The sequence below is a fragment of the Antechinus flavipes genome, chromosome 1 (genome assembly GCF_016432865.1).
Source record: "Antechinus flavipes isolate AdamAnt ecotype Samford, QLD, Australia chromosome 1, AdamAnt_v2, whole genome shotgun sequence".
NCBI classification, from domain to species: Eukaryota; Metazoa; Chordata; class Mammalia; order Dasyuromorphia; family Dasyuridae; genus Antechinus; species Antechinus flavipes.
The window spans coordinates 155,932,891-155,953,777 of NC_067398.1; the positions used below are offsets into that span (position 1 = coordinate 155,932,891).

The 20,887-nt window shown below is 34.3% G+C and overlaps 1 protein-coding gene across 1 annotated transcript in view; it reads left to right on the forward strand.

The window, feature by feature from the left end:
* The window catches only part of ARSB (arylsulfatase B), a 235,086-nt gene that overhangs the window by 98,584 nt on the left and 115,615 nt on the right, over nt 1-20,887 (forward strand). Inside the window, exon 5 of the mRNA XM_051991810.1 lies at nt 18,453-18,696. Coding sequence (XP_051847770.1) covers nt 18,453-18,696 — 244 coding nt within the window. The remainder of the gene's footprint in view (nt 1-18,452; nt 18,697-20,887) is intronic.

Sequence of the window (20,887 nt, forward strand, 5' to 3'; positions counted from 1 at the left end):
ACTGTGCTTGGTTCATACTATACCTCATTTCAAATGTTTGGTTAATTGATCTAACCCAGCTCCCCTTCCCCCTCCCCATTGTAGGTAAAGAAACTGAGGCCCCAAAACATTAAATGACCCGACTCAGTTGATGAACCCAAATCGGGTAGAATTTGTTTCTAGTTTCTATATATGTTAAACCATTTTAAAACATTAAAAAAAAACTTTGCTGTGATTTAAAAGTAGATATCCAGGAGGCTTGAGTCACCAGTACAGGTATTTTCCATGCAGCTGGAAGCATAAATTCAGAGTAGACTTGGAACCTTTTCTGCTTATGCATACCATCTGGGAAACTGTTAACGTTGTGGTCTCTATTTCCTTTATCTTCAAATAATAACTGTAAAATCTAAATCTATTGTAGGCTTACAATAAGTGAGTTAATTTTCAAAGATTATAAAAACTATTGGAGAACAATGATTCTGCTTTTGTGAGCACAGGAATAATCCCAAATATGATATTAAAAATAAACTTCCGAATGCCTTTGCTCAATGAAAACATACAAGCCAAGCCAGCAGGCAGCTGAATTACAGCAATTATGAAGATTCAAGGCTGTTGAAATTCAAATCTCCCCAGAGTAGATCCGGTGACTCCCTCTGATCTAATGGTGCCCTCCAGTCCTCTCTTGTAGACAACTTATTGCAAACTATTTGTCTACAATGAAATATTTAACTGGGGCTGGGAATTAGACTGCATCAGAATGAAAAGAGTCAAGGGTTTATAGAGGTCAAATGTTCTTAGGAAATGCCATTTTTCTTTAAATGAAAAATTCAGCTCTTAATGAAAATATATAAACTAAGAAGCTGTAAATATATTTAAAAAGTATTTGTTGTTTTCCCATCTGGCTGGATGGCCATCCTCCCTATCTAAACCTTACTCATCCTTCGAGGCTTAGCTAAAGGTCCATATCCTGTCCTTTATGGGTGGCTAGGTGGTGCCATAATGCACAGTACAATCAAGAAAATTCCTTTTTGAATTCAAATCCAGTCTCAGACACTTGCTAGCTATGTGATGTTGGGCAAGTCACTTAATTCTGCCTCAGTTTTCTCATCTGTAAAAATGAACTAGAGTAGGAAATGACAAACTAATATTTTTGCCCAAGAAACTTCATTCCAAATAGGGCCAAGAAGAGTCAGACAAAACTGAAACTACTGAATAACCGTTTGAACTACTGAACTATTGAACAACATTCATCTCTTTAAAATACTTTAGATTCTAGAAGAGGCTACTAAGTCAATGAAATCATCAACTTTGAATTTACAGAACTTTTATTCAAGTCTTCATTAAGTCATTTAACTTCCCTGGATCTCAGTTTCCTCATCTGTAAAAGGAGGGAATTGGATTTTATGGCCTCTAAGGTCCCTTCTCTCTCTAGGTTTGTGATGTGTACCAACTAAGTTTAGTACTTAATGATCTTGTCTTCTCTTATTTGTTAATAATTTCATTCATCTTAGTAGTATAGGCCCAATTTGTAAGCAAAGGGCCTTCAGGCCAAATGCCTTATCTTTTCATTGTTAGTATTACTAACATTTAACTTGCCTCAGTTTCCTAATCTGTAAAATAAACTGGGGAAGAAAATGACAAAGCCACTCAGTATCTTTGCCAAAATAACTCCAAATGGGGTCATGAAGAGTCAGAAGAAACTTAAATGACTGAACAACAAAAATTTCTCATCATCCTGGACATATAAGACATATTCAATAAATATTTGCTCATTCCTTGTCCCCATTGATTGATGAGACTTTATGCCCCTGCACAGAGTGAGGTATTTTTTCATCCTATGCCAGAATTAATTCAATTGTGTAAAAATAAAAAATCAGAGCCAGAAACTTGAGCCTCATCTGATGGCTGCTGCTTGTAAAAATCACACATGCATATCTTATATTGGATTAGATGCATCTGATGGAGTTAACAACTGCCAGAGGTGTAGAAAAGATTCATGTTTTCACTTACCTAGTTTGAAGTCATTTTCTACTTGAGTCCACATTTAAACTTCCCTCCAAAAATTGAAAAAGAAACAAGGGAATGGTTATTTTTGTTAGTTTAAAAGAAGTTTTTAAAAAACTCTCCTAACAAGTTTGTGCTTGTTTCAGGTACTAAACATATATGTATCAGATCAGTGTGTTACAAGGAGTCCAGATGAAAAATTATTTATGGAAATAGGTAGAAGAATAGGGCAGATCTTGACCTGAAGAAAAGCTATTCTCTTTTTAATGAAACTAAGTGATTTTCTTTGATTGGGAGAACAGAAGAATAATGGAAATGGTTTGTCCTAGAAAAAACAGGATAACTAATACAGAATTCCTTGTCTAGAGAAATTACATCTATTGTATTTGAGGTAGCCCCTCAATGTTTTGAGGTTTAATGACCTCCATAGCTTAGATGGTGCAAATTACCATGATACCTGTGCCAGAATTCCCCAGTGTTTCAGAAGTATCTGAAACTTCAGATACTTCTTTCTTACTTAGCTTATTTAGAACTCCACTCCTTCTGGAATGTAGTCCACAGACAACTGGACAAATGCCGAATTTTCTTAGGGTTAGCTTGACAATGCAATTCAATTCTTTAAGATCTAAGGATCTTAGAGAAGGCAATCATGCAATGCCTCTGACTGAGCTCCCCTGCCACTGTAGTTTTATTTCAACTATACTTTGCACAATCATTATGCAGGGTCATTTTTAATGTCAGGAGAAAATATGGAGCTATTTGTTCTAATAACCTGTCCTTTTAGTCTGTAAAGATGATAAATGTATAGGATAATGTTGGGGAGAGATGTTGAGGGGAAAAAAGTGAATGTTATTTTTGGTATGGCAGTGTGGGCAGGGCCACTGATGTGGTGATGGCCATAATATATTTTAGTAGACCTTACTGATTGTAAACTATACAATAACTCCCCAATTATTTGTTTTTTAAATAACTTTTTATTGATAGAACTCATGCCAGGGTAATTTTTTACAGCATTATCCCTTGCATTCACTTCTGTTCCGATTTTTCCTCTCCCTCCCTCCACCCCCTCCCCCAGATGGCAAGCAATCCTTTACATGTTGAATAGGTTACAGTATATCCTGGATACAATATATGTGTGCAGAACCAAACAGTTTTCTTGTTGCACAGGGAGAACTGAATTCAGAAGGTATAAATAATCCGGGAAGAAAAACAAAAATGCAAGCAGTTTATATTCATCTCCCAGTGTTCTTTCTTTACTCCCCAATTATTTGGATGTCATTTAATTAACAATGTCAGATATCTAGAACTCTGTCAAGAACTTCCAAATAAGCAAAAATGACTTTGGATACCAAAACAGCTGTTACAAAATCTGCTTATGATCACTAAAATGTAAATACTTTATGAGTTCAAATCCTGCTTCTGTTTCTATGACCTATGATCCTGAACAAGTATTAAAACTCTCTCAACCTCATTTTTTTCATCTATAAAATGAAAATGATAATTGTACCCACCTTTTAGGGTTGTTGTGAAGATTAAATAATATGACGTATATAAAATGTTTTGCATACTTTAAAGTTGCAAAAAAAAAAAAGGTTACTTATCACTAAACAAGAAGACATTGACAATTTTTTTTTAAAAGAAAGAAAATCAGACCCTAGAACTTAAGGCATGGAAATATGGGATACTTTATTATAGGAAAAAAAATAACCTTATATAATCTAGGGTTAGCTCTGTATTAGACAGGATCATAACCTTACTCAAACACTGCCACATTGGAGGAGACCAGGGTCCCAGATGAAAGTTCTTCTCTTGCCCTAGGTAGTGAGAAGTAGGTCCTAAGTAGCAAGTCAGAATACCTATGACACTATTACCCTATTTCCACTTCACTTACACCTGGCTATATGCTGCCTCTAGCTTCAACTGGATGGAGAAACTGATTGTTAAATGTTCCATGTGAACTTTTGCAACCTGGAAATCAATAAATAATATAAACTGGGGCTTGATTTATTGTTTTGTTGATTGTTTAAGCTTAAGAAGATTATAGAGAAAATGTTAATAATTAAGATTAAGCTTAAAAGCATGTCATGTATATATTGTCATTAAATTTAGTAATTTATCAGCACACCTCCTGCTTATACCTCACACTTAATTTACCAAGATTTCATGTTCACACACACACACCATTCACAAAGGATGCTCTTGATTATATTGCACTTGAATGGCTACAACCAATCTATAATATCAGGAGTTTGGAAATTTAAAAAGATGAAGCTGTTCTCAGTTTGATGAAGAAAGGAAGAAGAAAAAGGAATTCTTTGTGTAATCTGGATTAAACTGGACTAAACATTTCTCTTAAACCATTTGAAAGGATTCATTCAATATTTGGAATAAATGATTATTTCTTTTAACAGACATGATATTTGGACAAATAAAACAAGTTGTTTAATTATTAGAGTTACTGCCATTAGCTGTTTGTGTTTTCTACTGTTCTTCAAAGAGACTTATGCCAATAAAAATTTGTGACTTTTGTATGTTTGTCCCACCATTAAACATAGTCACTGCCCTGGTGAGAACATTCAGCATTTGGCAAAACTTCAGAGAACTCTGAAGAAACTGAACTGCCTGTCCAGTTTTGTTTATTGATTTCTTTGTGTAACCCTATAAAATCTCCCTGCCTACTTCCCAAGCAAAGATTCAGTAAAATATTTCTATTACAGGGCTAAAAACAAAACATGTGTTTTAACATGTATCATGAATGAATGAAAATAGCATTTATCAAGAACAAGTTGTTGTGTACCAAGCATTATATTAAGTACTAGAATAAAAATAGAAAAAGAAAACTGTTCCTGCTTTCAAGAAGCTTTTACTCTAAATAGGAGAAACAGAACATGTATAGGAAGGTTCAGCTGTAGGGTGGATAGATAGTTGAGGAGGTCCTGTCACAGTAGGACAGATAGTCTAAGATTCGGTGCATCAGAGTGTCTGCCAGAACAGGATCCTAGAGAAGACCAGCCCACCATCATTGAGAAGTATTTAGCATAACTCTTTTTTTTTTTAGCATAACTCTTAATAAATGTTGATTGATTGATTGAAAAGGAGGGAATCATTGGGCCTGAGGGATAGGGAATGAGGATCCTGGCTTTCCTCTGGCAGGAATGAGGATGGGTATTCACAGTCTAGCCAAGAGGTGAAAAGAGAAAGAAAAAATTGATTAGGAGGATGGGGAGGGTTTTACACTTCATACCAGCTGTGGTTCTGGTTCACCAGATATCTTTGTGGTGGGTGAAAAATGAAATGACTGAAAGATTAGAACAGCAAATGGTTAATTTTAGAAATTGACTCTTACCTTATAAATCAGTTCTGGAGCTAGCTCAGTCCCCTTTCTCTTCAATTATGGATCTAGTTCAACTTCTGTCTTATGAGGAAAAACTATTGAATTGTGAGAACTGAGAGAAAGCTTTGTGAAGCTAGGAAAAGTAATCACCCCTACTTGACTGTTTAGAGACCCTTAATTAAGGACCTAGATTTTGAAGATCAGAAATCCAGTCACATCCTAATATTGTCTCAGGGAGTTTTCTCAAGCAATCCATAGGTCTTATTTGAAAACCGGCCCCATTCATACTAATCAATCAGTTGTTGTTTCAATGTTCCTGTAATTATTTTACAGACCTTTGAGGGGAGTAGGAAGCCTCTTTTTCTGATTTCATGAAATTGTATCTGTTCACTCCCTTCCTCCCAATTTTTCAAATCCCTAATCTTTTCTCCAGTTAGAAATCAGATTACATAAAGTTGTTATATAGGACAGCTAGGTGGAAAGAGCATTGGGCTTAAAATCAAGAAGACATCTTCCTGTGTTCAAATCTAGTTCCAAACACTTACTAGCTATGTGATCATGAGCAAATCACTTCACCATGTTTGTCTTACTTTCCTAATCTGTAAAATGGGTTGGAGAAAGAAATGGCAAGCCAACCCAGTATTTTTGCTAAGAAAACCCCAAATGGGGTAGTTAAGAGTCAAATATGGCTAAACTCAACAGCAACAATGTTCTTCCTCTTAATTAATTGTTTTTATTTGGTTAATGTTTTTAATGTATAAAAGTGTCTTCCCTTGTATTTAAGGTTCAAGCCTAAACTGAAAAGGTCTGGGCCTAATTTATTGCCATACAATGCTTAATAAATTGATATATTTGGTGGTTAAATCTTTGATTACCTTTAATCCCTGCCTCCATAAACTCTATTTGGGATGTAGTAATTATTGTAGGATATCTTGCTTCAAAAGGAAATGTGACTTCCTTTAAAGTGACTCATATTTCAAAATGATATACCAAAATTCTTATCTTGGATTCTATGTAACATTTTTCTTCTCCATTTTCCTCAATTCTTTTATCATATAAGTGTTACTTTGGAATAATGTTCCCACTCTTCTGCTGGTGTTATTTCCAACTGCATTTTGAGCTTCTTTATCTTGTCATTCTTTCCATTTGTCTAAAGAGGATAGAGCACAGGGCTCAAGGCGAGAAGAACTGAGTATCTGGCCCAGATCCTTATTAGCTATTTGATCTCAGGTCATGTAACTTGGCTTAGTTTCCTCTTCTATAAAAGAGGGATAACCATAACATTGAACTTATAGGTTTGATTCAAGAATCCAAAAACATAGCATGCATAAAGCACATTGCAGACCTGAAATGAGATATAATTATTACTTGTGATCATGCTTTAGATTGTCAGTGTTGAAGAGTAGACACATCTGATAAAATAAAACCGCTTTCTGGGTTTCTGAGGGAATTTCAGTTGGAAAGAAAGGAAAATCTTGGGTAGACAAATGGAAAGACTTTCCTCTAGTGGAAAGTATTTGTAGTTTGTTATAAAAGCAGCTTCATCAGCAAAAACACCAAACTCTCTTCTTCAGCCAAATTTCAAAGGAAAATAGTGGATAGATTTTACGTAAGAATATGGGTGAAACAAAAACTGGTTACTTGTGCCTGCTGAGTCTTTAGGTAGCTTATGGGAAACTCAAATAATAGTCAGAGGTTCCTTGATGAAAGCAGCTTCCAGCCAGGCAATCAGCATTTAGTAAGTGCCTACTGGATGCAAAACTCTGTGATAAACATGAAAAGATAAAGGCAAAAATATAACAGTCCCCACCTTCTTCATGTTTTTATCACAACTGCCATCTAACAGCCTCTAAGAATCCCATTCTCTTTATTTAGCCTGAACCTTTTTACACACATGCAAACACTGTGATATGTTGCATGTTGACTTTGTAAGACCAAATGTTTTCAATCTGTCAAGGAAAATGTTCTTTCAAGTCATTTTCATCCCTAATAAATATTTAAGTAGATATGAAGTGAATCCCATTGGCATCTGACCATTATAAGCAGTAAAGTTGACCTTATTAAAGTTGGGGAACCTTTTGCTATAATTATTTACAATCCTTTCTTATCTTCTTGTTGTCTTGGTTTTGTTCTTTCCCCTGCATCCATCTTCCTTTATCTTGGATTTTTCTGGTGGCAACGTAAGTTACTTGGGACTGGCTGCCAGTTTCATTACATCAGCTCTCCCGCTTCTCCTGTCTCAGCAGGAACTCTCTCCTTGCTGCCGTCTTCAATCAGTTTATGAAGTTAGATTAGTGTCCCACTGTGGACGGAGGGTCAAAGCATTGATCTGACCTGCTTGTTATGACTCATTCTGGCATGGCCAGGCAGGAATTTCCTTGCTGGGGAAATAGAGAGCTGTAGAAATGCCTTCCTAGATCATCCTTGAATAAATATTCTTTTTTTATGATGTTTAACGTGGATCAGAGGTCAAGGCTCTTATATCTCTTCCATTGAAAACTGATGTACTTAAATTCATAGAAATTTAGTAAAACCATTTATAATAATAATAAATAATAATAATAATGAGGGAAACACAACTATTTGTGTATTTATGGTTATAAAGCATGCACAAATTACCTGTCTAGGAGGAGGAAGGCCCCTACAGGTTCTCATTATTTAGAATTCTTTTTTTTAACTAAGACAAACAACTTAAAAAAAATTATGGAATAAAACCAAAATTTCTATAACATAGTACAATAAAAAAGATGATTGCATGTGTATTGTAAATGTATTGTGCACAACTTGCTATTCCTTTCAAAAATATAGAAAAAAATTGTCATGAAATTTCTTTCTTTTACTTTTTCTCTCTCTTCTCCTTATATCAAGCAGCACGGCTAGGCTGTGTTCACACTAGTTAATCTAATTTCAAGTTTCATGAATAAATGGAATAGAGCATTTCTGCTTTGCATTTGTATTTCATTTTTGAGTCTGCAACTCTGGTTCTGTTTTATGTCAAATGGTCCTTTGGGGTCAATAGAATATAACTAAGTGTTCTGAGAATAGTCCCTTCCACACTGGGACCAAATTCTGTCCTTTGATGTTCTCAGGCAATTCTCTTTTACAGCACAGGGATTTCCATGGAAGCTACAGTTTTGATGCTTATGACTTTGGCTTGTTTTATTCCTTTTTAGGGTCCCAAGGGGCACCCCAAAATTATCCTATACACCATGTGGCATTTGAAGACAGGATATACTCTTAAAAAGCAAGGCTAATGAATATCATTGACAGTATCAGGTATAAATATGAAGCAAGAGGAAGCTGTTTCTAATACACATTTTTCCCCCCATTCATCCATTTATCCAGTCAAAGTGGATTAGTAAGCTATCAGTGAATCAGTAAGCATTTATGAAGTACCTATTACATTCTAGGCATGTGAAAGGTACTGAGAATATTAAGAATTAAATAATTCATGGAAGGAGCTTATATTCTAATGGAGGAGTATAATAAATATATGTATGAATATAGATGAATAAATACAAATAAATACCAAGTCAATAAATACAGGATAGTTTGGGAAGGAATTAGTATTTAAAGGAAAGCATTAAGGAAGGCTTCAAAAGACAGACTTCTTTTGTTATAAAAAAATTAATCTGTCCTTCTCACTCCACTTCCCCACTAACCTATTCAATATATTTAACAATTATGAAAAACAAATCTTTTAATTTAGTCTACAGAGTGGAGCCAAAAAAAATGCCCATATTACCTGTATCTGAAAATGTATGTCTTTTGTGCATTTAAAATTTATTATCTCTCTTTCAGCAGATTGGGGACACATTTCATATTTATTCTTTTGTACTCAAGTCTTATCACTATTAATCAGAGTCCTAAAATCTTTCAAATTGTTTTTCTCTATAATGTTGTCATCATTGTATAAATTGTTCTAGTTCTCACTTTGTTTATATCAATTCACATATGCCCCGTTTCCTCTAAAATTGTCTATTTTATCATTTCTTTTGGCACAATAATATTTTTTAAATATGTAAACACACATATTTGCTTAGTCATTTCCTAATAGGAAGACACGTTTTGAATTTCTGATTTTGGACTACCATGAAAGTAGTTACTAAAAATATTTTTTGTGTAGGAATCCTTTTCCTCTTTCTTTGATGCCTTTGGGGTATAAATCTAGTAATACTATGACAGGGCCATAGTTGTCCATCTCCAAAAACTGTACTGTCATCTCCCACTCTTAGCCAGTCAACTTTCCATCAGGATTTCAGCAGCATACTTTGCATCAGCTCTCTAAAATCATGGTTAAGAGTTGTGTAAATCAGAGTGCTTATGCCTTGAAAAGTTGTTTGTCTCCTCAATATTATGTTATTGTAGGAACAACTTCCACAGTAATTAGGAAAGTCAATTCGGAATCCTTGTGTTTAATGCCTTTTTACCACATGCCAGTAGGAAGATTCTGTGCATGAGGCTTAGGTGGAGGAAATATGCGTGACAGGTTTGATCTGAAGACTCAGAATAGTTCCACATCCCAGCTAGGTTCCCTTATAGTTGAACCCAGTGGTCATGATCTCATCTTGGTTTTTACTAGTTGGAAACAAGAACAGTAATCACTAAGGTGCTTTTTAAACTTAATGAGATCATTGATTAATTGGTGTTTGGTACATGGAATTTCAAAGAAGAAATTTTGATTAATAATAAGTAATAACCTCTTTTCAAATGTTTTTCTGATGTTTTCCTCTAGTAGAGAAGTGATCTATGTCCCTTTTTTCTCCTTTAAAAAGATAATTTGTTTTTGCATCACTTTCATTACCTTTTATTTGTTTGTTGTAATTAACAAGACTTTATTTGCTCTCCTTACCTTCTCTTTCTCCACTAGAAAAGTCTAAAGGAAACCCTTGTACAGATATGCATAATCTAGCAAAACAAATTTCCACACTGGTCATGTCCCAAACTATAGATCTCAGTCTGAATTGTCTTCAACTAAAAGCTTTAATAAAAAACTTTTAAAAAACATATTTATTGTTTATCTTATTAGTGTTTCTATTTTTGATTAAATCATTCTCTAAGTTTTGCTCACTTTATACCATTTCATATAAGTTTTCTAGGTTTCTCTGGCACTATCCCTTTCATTATATTTTATAGTAAAATAATATCCGATTGCATTCATATACCACAATTTGTTAAGCCATCCCCCAATTGATGTGTACCAGCAGTTCTTTGTTGTCACTTTCATATGTAATCATATCATATATCTTCCAAACTCTTTAACAATTGACCTTGGATTTTGAAAGGCAATGCTATCAGATGACAGCTCTCACAGATAGAGGTTATTGTTGTTGTTGTGGGAAGCCTTTATGTGTTATATTTCTGATCTAAGACTTAAGTTCAGAGTATTGGCCACTAAGAATTAGTCATTGATTGATGAATTCTTTTGGCTGAAACAACTCATTAATCTAGATACTAAGGAGGACTTGGTAGAAGGATCACTTAAATGAAATCATGGATCCTTGAAATACCGATGTAATGAATAATGAGTGAATTATGCACATTTTGTATTATCTAAACTTTCCTTTGTTTTGACATTACATATAGAGATGCCAGCGTTTTTATAATTAGGTTTTTCTTTAGTCAAAACATCGTTAAAAGAATCTGTGCTCTGAGTTTTCTTTGCCATGAAAGCCATGTTACTCATTTCTGCTATTTTTTTTTGAAATGGGATTTTATTTTTTGTAATTACATATAAAGATAATTTTCAACATTAATTTTTTGTAAAATTTTTAGTTCCAAACTTTTTCTCCTGTCTTTCCTTTCTACCTTCCCTCCCCAAATGAGAAGCAATCTGATGTGCAATCATGTAAACAGATTTACACATTAGTCATGTTGTGACAGAAGAAACAGAATAAAAGGAGAAAGCCAAAAAAAATGAAAATGATGTGTTTTGAATTGCATTCAGATGCCATAGTTCTTTAAACTAGATGTGGATAGCATTTTCCATCATGCATCTTTTGGAACTGCCTTAAATCATTGTACTGCTGAGAAGATCTAAGTAAATCATAGCTGATCATCACATAATGTTGCTGTTATTTTATACAATGTTCTGCTTCTTTTCACTTCACTCAGCATCAGTTCATCTAAATCATTCTAAGTTTTTCTTAAATCTGCCTACACGTTGTTTCTTACAGCACAATAATATTCCATTATATTCACATACTTGTTCAGCCATTCCTCAATTGATGGAGATCCCCTCAATTTCTAATACTTTGGAAAACCATTTTATTTTGACTTGCAGCTTAACAATTAATTTCATTAGGAAATGAAACAAAGAAAAAAACGTTTAAAAATGAAACTTTGAGAGTTACACATGTTTAATCTATATCAAATTGCTTGCTTTCTTGGGAAGGGGGAACATAAGAGAGGAATGGAGAAAAATTTGGAACACAAAGTCTTACAAAAATGAATGTTGAAAATTATCTTTACATGGATTTGGAAAATAAAAATACTATTGAGAAAAAATTTTTTTAAAGAATGAAACTTTGACCATCATAGCAAAAATAACTTCTATCAAGAAGGAACTTAGAAAAAAGGGAAAAGGGAGAGAGAAAGGATTTTTTGAAATGGGATTCATTTTCTATATCACTGTAACCAAGTTTTGTGGTTGATTTGGAGTAAATATGACCCTTGGGTTCATAAGATCATAGATTTAGAATTGAAAAGGGCTCTAGAGATCACATAGTCAAATTTATTCATTTTTTAAATAAGGAAACTAAAGTTCAAGGGAATTGAGTAACTTTACAGAATCACAAAATTATAGATTTAAAATTATAAGAGAGCTCAGAGACCACTTGGTCCAACTCATTATTGTTTTAGAGATGAGGATAAATTGATAAATGGTCAAAGTATATGAAAAGACAATTTTCAAACAAAGAAATTTTACCATTTTGGTCATATGAAAAAATGCTCTAAACCACTATTATTGGAGAAATGCTAATTAAGATAACTCTGAGGTACTACTATATACCTCTCAGATTGGCTGATGAGAGAAAAAGATAATGATAAATATTGGAGGGGATGTGAGAAAACTGGGAGACTAATACATTGTTGGTGGAGTTGTGAACTGATCCAGCCATTCTGGAGCGCAATTTGAAACTATTCCAAAAAACATTCAAACTGTACATACCCTTTAGTCCAGTGGTGTTTCTATTGTATCCCAAAGAGATCATAGAAAAGGGAAAAGGGCCCACATGTGTGAAAATTCTTTGTAGCAACCATTTTTGTAGTGGCAAAGAATTGGAAACTGAGTAGATGCCTATTACTTGGGGAATGGATGAATGTTATAATATATGAATTTTATGGAATATTAATTTTTAAGGTTATATTGTAAATGTTAAATGATCAGCAAAATAATTTCAGAAGAGCCTGGAGATACTTACGTGAACTGATGCTAAGTGAAATGAGTAGAACCAAGAGGACATTGTACATAACAATAAGAACATTATGTGATGAGTAATTCTGATGAATGTGGCTTTTTCAGGAATGACCTGATTCAGGCCAATTCCAATAGACTTGTGATAGAGAAAGCCTGAAAGAGGACTATGGGGACTGACTGTGGATCACAACATAGTATTTTCACTTTGTTGTTATTTTCTTTTTCTTTTTTTCCCTTTTTGATCTGATTTTTCTTGTGCAACATGATAAATTTAGAAATATGTATAGAAGAATTGCACATGTTTAACATATATTTGATTACTTGCCATCTAGGGGATGGGGTAGGGGGAAGAGAAGGAGAAAGATCTGGAACACAGGGTTTTGCAGGGGTGAATGCTGGAAACTACCTTTGCATATATTTTGAAAATAAATGAAGCAAAATAAGACATAAGAATAACTGAGTGACTTGGCCAAGTTCCACAAGTACTAAGTTAAGAATTGGGATTCAATCCCAAATCAAGTCTTCTGATGTAAAATTTTAGACTCCTTCCCTTATACTACACTATTCTGACATCTTAGTGGATCCTAATAGAAGCAACTGGTTGGCAAGTGTTTCCTCTGTATTCTGACATTCTGAATAATGATTTTATGTCATTTTCATTGTTGTTAGAGGGAAGGTAGTTAAACTGACTTGTAGGAGAACTATTTGATCTCTTTCTTTTCAATCAGCCAATCAAAAAGCATTTATTGAATAGGAACTGTGCAAAAGTGACAAAAGTGAGATTGTGTCTGCCTTTAAGGAGCTTATGTTCTACTAGAAAGATGAAATATTCATATAATATATTATGTGAAAATATACACAAACCAAATACAGAGTTATTGTGAGGGACACAAAAATTGGGCAAATAAGGAAAAACCTTTTATAGAAGAGAGGAGAAAGAGCATTCTAAATATGGGGGACAACCTGTTGAAAGGTGTGGAGATGACATGAAAGATAATATCAGAGGGAACAATAAATAGACTACTTTGACTGGAGCATAGAATACATGATGGGAAATAATGTAAAATTGAACTGAAGCCACATTGTGATGAGCTTTTAAATTCCAGAGCAGTTTGTAATTTATCCAAGAGTCAACAGGGAACTTCTTGGGAATGAGAGTGATATGAATATTGTTGTATTCTGAAAGTATCAGTTCAGTAGATATGGATAAGATGCTAATAAGCACTAATCAGAAAATCAATTAATTGGCTATTTCACTTGTCCAGGTAAGAATTTATGAATGGTGGCTTTGTGAGGAGAGAAAAGGAGATGGATACAAGAGATGTCAAGAAGGTAGAACTGACTGGTATTGGCAGTTAATGAGCTTCAGTGATCTTCAACAGATTTTGTACTGCAAAAAATCCAACCAATTAAACCAAATGCATCAAAACTTCTAAACTCTCTGCCAAAGAAAACAAGATTCAGGGATTGAGAGAAGGAAAGGAAATCGGGTGATGTGTGTCTGACACCTCTTTTCTTTCTCCTCTGAATTAAAAGCCTTTTTGCTTGCCAATTCTCCATTACTAATATGCTAAATATTAGTTATCTTTCATCTCTAGTAATTTAGACTTGACATGTGCTTTCTAGCAATGTATTCAATTTACCTAATTTTCATTATTACAAAACATTCTGGAACTCCTAGTGAAGTTCATTTTGAGAGGAAATTTCACTTACGTTTTGTACCATATGTATCCAAAGTTAATTGTATTTATTTACATATTTTTGGTATTTCTATATGTTCATATTATTGTTGTCTTCTCTAAATTGTAAATTCAAATAAGGGTAGGAAATTGTGTCTTTTATTCCGTTTCATTCAGCACAATTATTTTGCCCTTTATGCTCCAAAGATTACTTAATTTTCAGAACTGTTTTTTTGATAAAAAATTTTCTCTGAGAATCTGGGACTTTTAAAAAAATTTCCTTAGGAAAGTGGAGGCACATAACCTAGAACTTGCTCCATGTCTATAGGGCTTACTTGGACCATTTTATGGATTCTTCCATCTGTATAAGTGAGGTATATATAATCAATCAATGAATTACCCAGTCCTACTTAAAATTGTGAATTAGGAATGATCAAGACCAATCAGTCATCAATCAAGGCCATTAGATTAGGTTTGAGAAGCCCTTAAAAGTTATTAGATGAAATGGAATGATGCTCCAAAAGGGGTTGTTGTTATTGGCTAATAAGACCTTTTCTTGCCTTGTACGTCTTGTATAAAATACACCAATTTTGAACCCCAAAAGTTCTAGGGACAAATGAGGAGAGAGTTATTCTAGCGAAGTCCCTGAGAGCTCTCACTTGGGGGGATAGAGAAGAGTGAACAGAGCCTTATATCATACCTTTCCTTTTTTACTACTTTGTGAATTTTGGAGAGTCTAAGCATTTGGACTTCCCCTTGGTATCCTAGCAATGAACCTAGAATGGCAGTGACTGGTGATACTATTTACATTGGGAGCTGAAGACAAACTGGATATACTAAAGAAAGGCAGATTCAACATTTTATCCAAAGCTTCTTAACTTGGAGTCCATGGTCTCTCTATCTATCTATCTCTTTCTCCTCTCACACACATACAGACACATGTGTCTTTATATAAATATAAATATCTCTCTATATATATTATATACATATAATATATATAAAATATAAATAAAAAAATAAAAATTTATATTTATATATAGACACGTGTGTCTGTGTATTTATATATGTATGCATAAACTTTTCAATTAATTGGTTTTCTTTGTAAAGCTTGGATTCATTTTTCTCCTACAATTGTATGTACTGGTGAGATAGCATGTCACAGATTTTTTTTATTGCAGCTTTTTATTGACAAAGCATATGCATGAGTAATTTTTCAACAGTGACTCTTACAAAAATTTCTGTTTCAACTTTTCCCCTTCTTTCCTACACTCCCTCTCCTAGATGGCAGGTAGTCCTATTTGTAAAGGGCTGAAACTCTTGAGTTAATGCACTGAGGTTGGACAACCAAGCACTTAAGGCTAACTACCAATTGGACAATGCTCTATAAGCATATTCTTGAAAAATGGTCCTTCCCACTATTCTGTGTTGGCTCGATAATTGGTATATACAGAGCATTGTAGGAGGGACTGGGGGGATGGGGGGGAGTAAGACTAGCCAGAGTCACTTCTGGACAGGAGACAAAGAGGAGAGGTCGTGGAGATCCTGTGTCCATCCAATTCACTCCTACCCCTAAAGACCAAGAATAAAGACCAAGGACTTTTGCTTATCCTGACTTCAGCTGATTCTAAGGTATCCAGAGTGGTAAGATATCCAGAGGCTTCCCACCTATACATGTTAAATATGTTATAGTATATGTTAAATACAATATATGTATACATATTTATACAGTTATCTTGCTGCAGAAGAAAAATCAAATAGAAAGAAGGTAAAAATAAATTGAGAAGAAAAACAAAAATGCAAGCGAACAATAAGAGAAAGAGTGGAAATGCTATGTTGTGTCCATACTCATTTCCCAGAGTTCTTTCACTGGGTGTATCTGGTTCTGTTCATTACTGATGAATTGGAATTGATTTGGATCCTTTTATTGTTGAAGAGAACCATTTTCATCAGAATTGATCATCGTATAGTATTGTTGTTGAAGTATATAATGATCTCCTGGTCCTGCTCATTTCACTTAGCATCAGTTCATGTAAGTCTCGCCAGTCCTCTTTGTATTCATCCTGCTGGTCATTTCTTACAGAACAATAATATTCCATAACATTCATATACCACAATTTACCCAGCCATCCTCCAAATGATGGGAATCCATTCATTTTCCAGTTTCTAGCCACTACAAATAGGGCTGCTACAAACATTTTGGCACATACAGGTCCCTTTCCCTTTTTAAATATCTCTTTGGAATATAAGCCCAGTAGAAACACTGCTGGATCAAAGGGTATGCAGAGTTTGATAACTTTTTGAGCATAGTTCCAAATTGCTCTCCAGAATGGTTAGATTCGTTCACAACTCCACCAACAATGCATCAGTGTCCCAGTTTTCCCACATCCCCTTCAACAATCATCAATATCTTTTCCTGTCATCTTAGCCAATCTGAGACATGTGTAGTGGTATCTCAGAGTTGTTTTAATTTGCATTTCTCTGATCAATAATGATTTGGAGCACCTTTATATATGAGTAGAAATAGTTTAAATTTCATCATCTGAAAATTGTCTGTTCATATCCTTTGACTATTTATCAATTGGAGAATGGCTTGATTTCTTTTAAATTTAAGTCAATTCTCTATGTATTTTGGAAATGAGGCCTTTATCAGAACCTTTGACTATAAAAATGTTTTCCCAGTTTATTGCTTCCCTTCTAATCTAGTCCGCATTAGTTTTGTACAAAACTTTTTACAAAAGCTTTTTAACTTGATATAATCAAAATTTTCTATTTTACGATCAATAATGATCTCTAGTTCTTCTTTGGTCACAAATTCCTTCCTCCTTCACAGGTCTGAGACATAAATTATCTTATGTTCTTCTAATTTATTTATAATCCCATTCTTTATGACTAGATCATGAACCCATTTTGATCTTTTCTTGGTGTAATAGTGTTAAGTGTGGGTCAATGCCCAGTTTCTGCCATTCTAATTTCCAGTTTTCCAGAAGTTTTTGTCAAATAGTGAATTCTTATCCTAAAAGTTGGGGTCTTTGCATTTGTCAAACACTAGATTTCTAGAGTTATTGCACTTAGTGGATTTTTGAGGGGAATATCTTGTACCAATTGTTCTTATTATACCACCTGAGTAAAAAACCCTTTATAAAAGTGAATTAAATCTGATTGACTAATTGATTTAACTGATAATAAGAGGCAGCCTACCAATGGGGCTTGTGAATTATATATAGTGTTGGGGGGAAACCCAGTGCCTTCAACCCAATACCTTAGAGCTACCTTTAAAACCCACAAGAGAAATATAGTTGCTTCTTTCTTGGGATCCAACCAGGGTGAATGGGAATTAGGTAGAATGGATTTAATCATTTAATCTAATCAATATAAAGTCTGTAGCTCTTCAAGAGTTTGAATTTCAATATTTGAATATTTTATTTTACTGTATTAAATTCTAAAGGGCACTCAGTTGTCATGCTGCTTTTTTAGATAATAGTGATGGAAATTATATCTACTTAGTTATTGAACTCTAAGGAAATATTTCTCTATACTTACCTTCTTCATTCCCTGTGTCATTTATTTATTTTCATCTTTTGTTGTTGCTGTTTGTTTGCTTGGTTTTTTTTTTCTTCTTTTTTCTTTTTGATCTGATTTTTCTTGCACAGAATGATAAATATGGAAATATATTTAGAAGAATTGCACATATTTAATCTTATAGAATTACTTATTGTCTAAGGAAGAGGAGAGAGGAATAGGGAGGGAGAAAAATTTGGAACTCAGGATTTTTCAAAGGTGAATATTTAGAAGTACCTGCGTATATTTTGAAATTAAAAGGCTATTACAAATTTTTTTGTCACAAAATCCACTTTTTTGGGACATAGATCCATCTTGAAGATGGAGGATTTATTGGAGGATTTAATGTGGTATTTAATACTTGACAATTTAGTATTATTGGATTTCTTTCTCATCTCAAACCATTGGAGAACTAAAAATCTCATCGCCTCTGAATATACTAATATGGTCTTTATATAAATATCTAACTTTGTTCCAGACAATGGTGGACAGACTTTGGCAGGAGGCAACAACTGGCCACTCAGAGGAAGAAAATGGACACTATGGGAAGGTGGAATTCGAGGTGTGGGCTTTGTAGCCAGCCCCTTACTGAAACAGAAAGGAGTGCAAAGCCGGGAACTCATCCACATTTCTGACTGGCTCCCTACTCTAGTCAACCTTGCTGGCGGACATACAAATAGCACAAAACCCCTTGATGGCTTTGATGTGTGGAAGACTATCAGGTAACATTAAATTATGCAATTATTCTCCAATGTAATAGTTGGTTTTCTAAGAAAGTTTGGTTCAAGTAAAATGAGACTTACATACATGAATGTAGTAAATGACATTTCATATAGCACTTTAGATTTGCAGTGTAGGACTTGCATGATCTCATATCCACACTTACCTTCTCTCCTGTTCTGACAGAGTTACTATATTGATAATCAGGGAATAACTATAGAGATGGCCTGCTACATTCCAGAGTGCTATCTGAACCAGATAAAAATGTAATTGTAAAATATTTAACAAGATAAATAAAAATGCAATAAAACTTAGTTTATATCACATTTTAAAACTAAGTTAATATAGCCATCTCTAGGATGGGTTGGGGGAAGAAAAAGAAGAAAAAAAACTTACCGAACAACTTTGTTGTACATTTGCAGAGAACAGCAGGTTGTTCACTGTCAATTTGTATGTTCATATACAGTCATTTTTTTTATTGTTTTATGTTATAGAAATGCTTCTTTTATTCCATGAATTAAAAACAAAATAATTTTTAATTTAAAAATAAAAGAGTTTCCATTACAAAAAAAAAGTGTGCTCCACAGGGATCTTTACTTATGGATTAGTTACCCCCATTTCTATTTGAATTTGACTTCACTGCTCTAGATAATATCAATTTCCCTAGATATTAGCAAAGTGTTTGACAAAAATGTTTCCTACTCTTCCTGTGGAAAAAGGAGAAATGTGGGCAAGATGATAGTTCAGTTAGGTGAATTGGGAGCTCATTGGCAAATTGTCAGACTCAAAGTAGTCATTAATATTTCAGTGTCAAGTTGGAAACAAGCCTCCATGACATGACTCAGGGAAATGCACTGCAAGTAATCCTCCACTTACCTTCCATCACATCTAACTTTCCAAGTCTTGTTTAGGGATTCCTAATCTGGCATAATAATTTGATGGCTTCACTTGGAATCCATGTGTTTGATTTACAGGCTGTCTAGATGAAATTCCCTTTCCTAAATACTTACTGTTCTCTCATGCCTGTCTGTGTCAATCCCATTCCTCCTACACCCCTCTCTAGCCCTACTCTAGCTCACCCTTGTGCCCAATTGCATTCTTGTTAAGTGATTAACAAGCTGCCCTTCATATTAGACATGTGCCTATCCCTGCACATTATTTTGCACATATTTTTTCTTTAGTTTTCTTTGCATGTTTGTGTCCCCAAAATTCAATGTAAACTCTTTCAGAACAGAAACTATTTTGTGCCTTCACCATCACACCCCCCTATCTCCCACTACCCAGCATAGTGCCTTGAAAATCATAGGTGGTTAATAAATAATTATTGAATTGAATTTTTGTTGATAAAATTGCGACTGATCAAACATTAAGCATTTATTAAGTGCTTGGATAGTACTATTTTATCATTTGATTTACAATGTTGTAAGGAGAATGCTTTGAAAATCTTAAATCTCTCTATATATGTAAGCTGTTATCATGGTGGTCATGATATCCAATATTCTGCTACGTGCTGGGAATAGATTTAAGATACATCTAGTCAGAAAGAGGAGGAATATATTTCAATGTCTTACAAGAGCTGCAAAATCTATGTCTTAGCTAGTGCTGTATACCAGCTGCTCTGCATGACTTAGAGGAAGAAAGTATAAGCAATGGAAGTTCATGAATGGAGCTAGAGACACTTTTAGAGATCATCTCTTCCAACCTGTTTAAATGAGGCAATTGATTCATAGAGATGCTTTGAGTATAGGACTGATGATGGGTCAAATATCTGAATATCAGCCATCTTAAAATGGGAAGATCTGATCACTAGAAAATTGACTATTTGAGTTCAGCCAATTTTTTTCCATTGTGTCCAACTCTTATAACCCCATTTGGGATTTTCTTGGCAAAGATAATGGAATCGTTTGCAATTTCTTTCCCCAGCTCATTTGACAGATGAAGAAACTGACACAGTCAGAGTTAGGTAACTTGCCCAGAGTCACACCACAAGGAAGTGTCTGAGACCAGATTTGAATTCAGGAACAGTCTGATTTCACACCTGGTGCTCTATCCACTGTATTACCTAGTTATCCAAGTTGGCTACAGGGGTTAGCTAAGCTTTAGCTACTGCTGAAGACTGCTTACTAAGTTAGAGATGAGTTATAATCTCTATCAGTAGAAAGGGATGAAACCACAGGTCCTTGAAATAAGAAC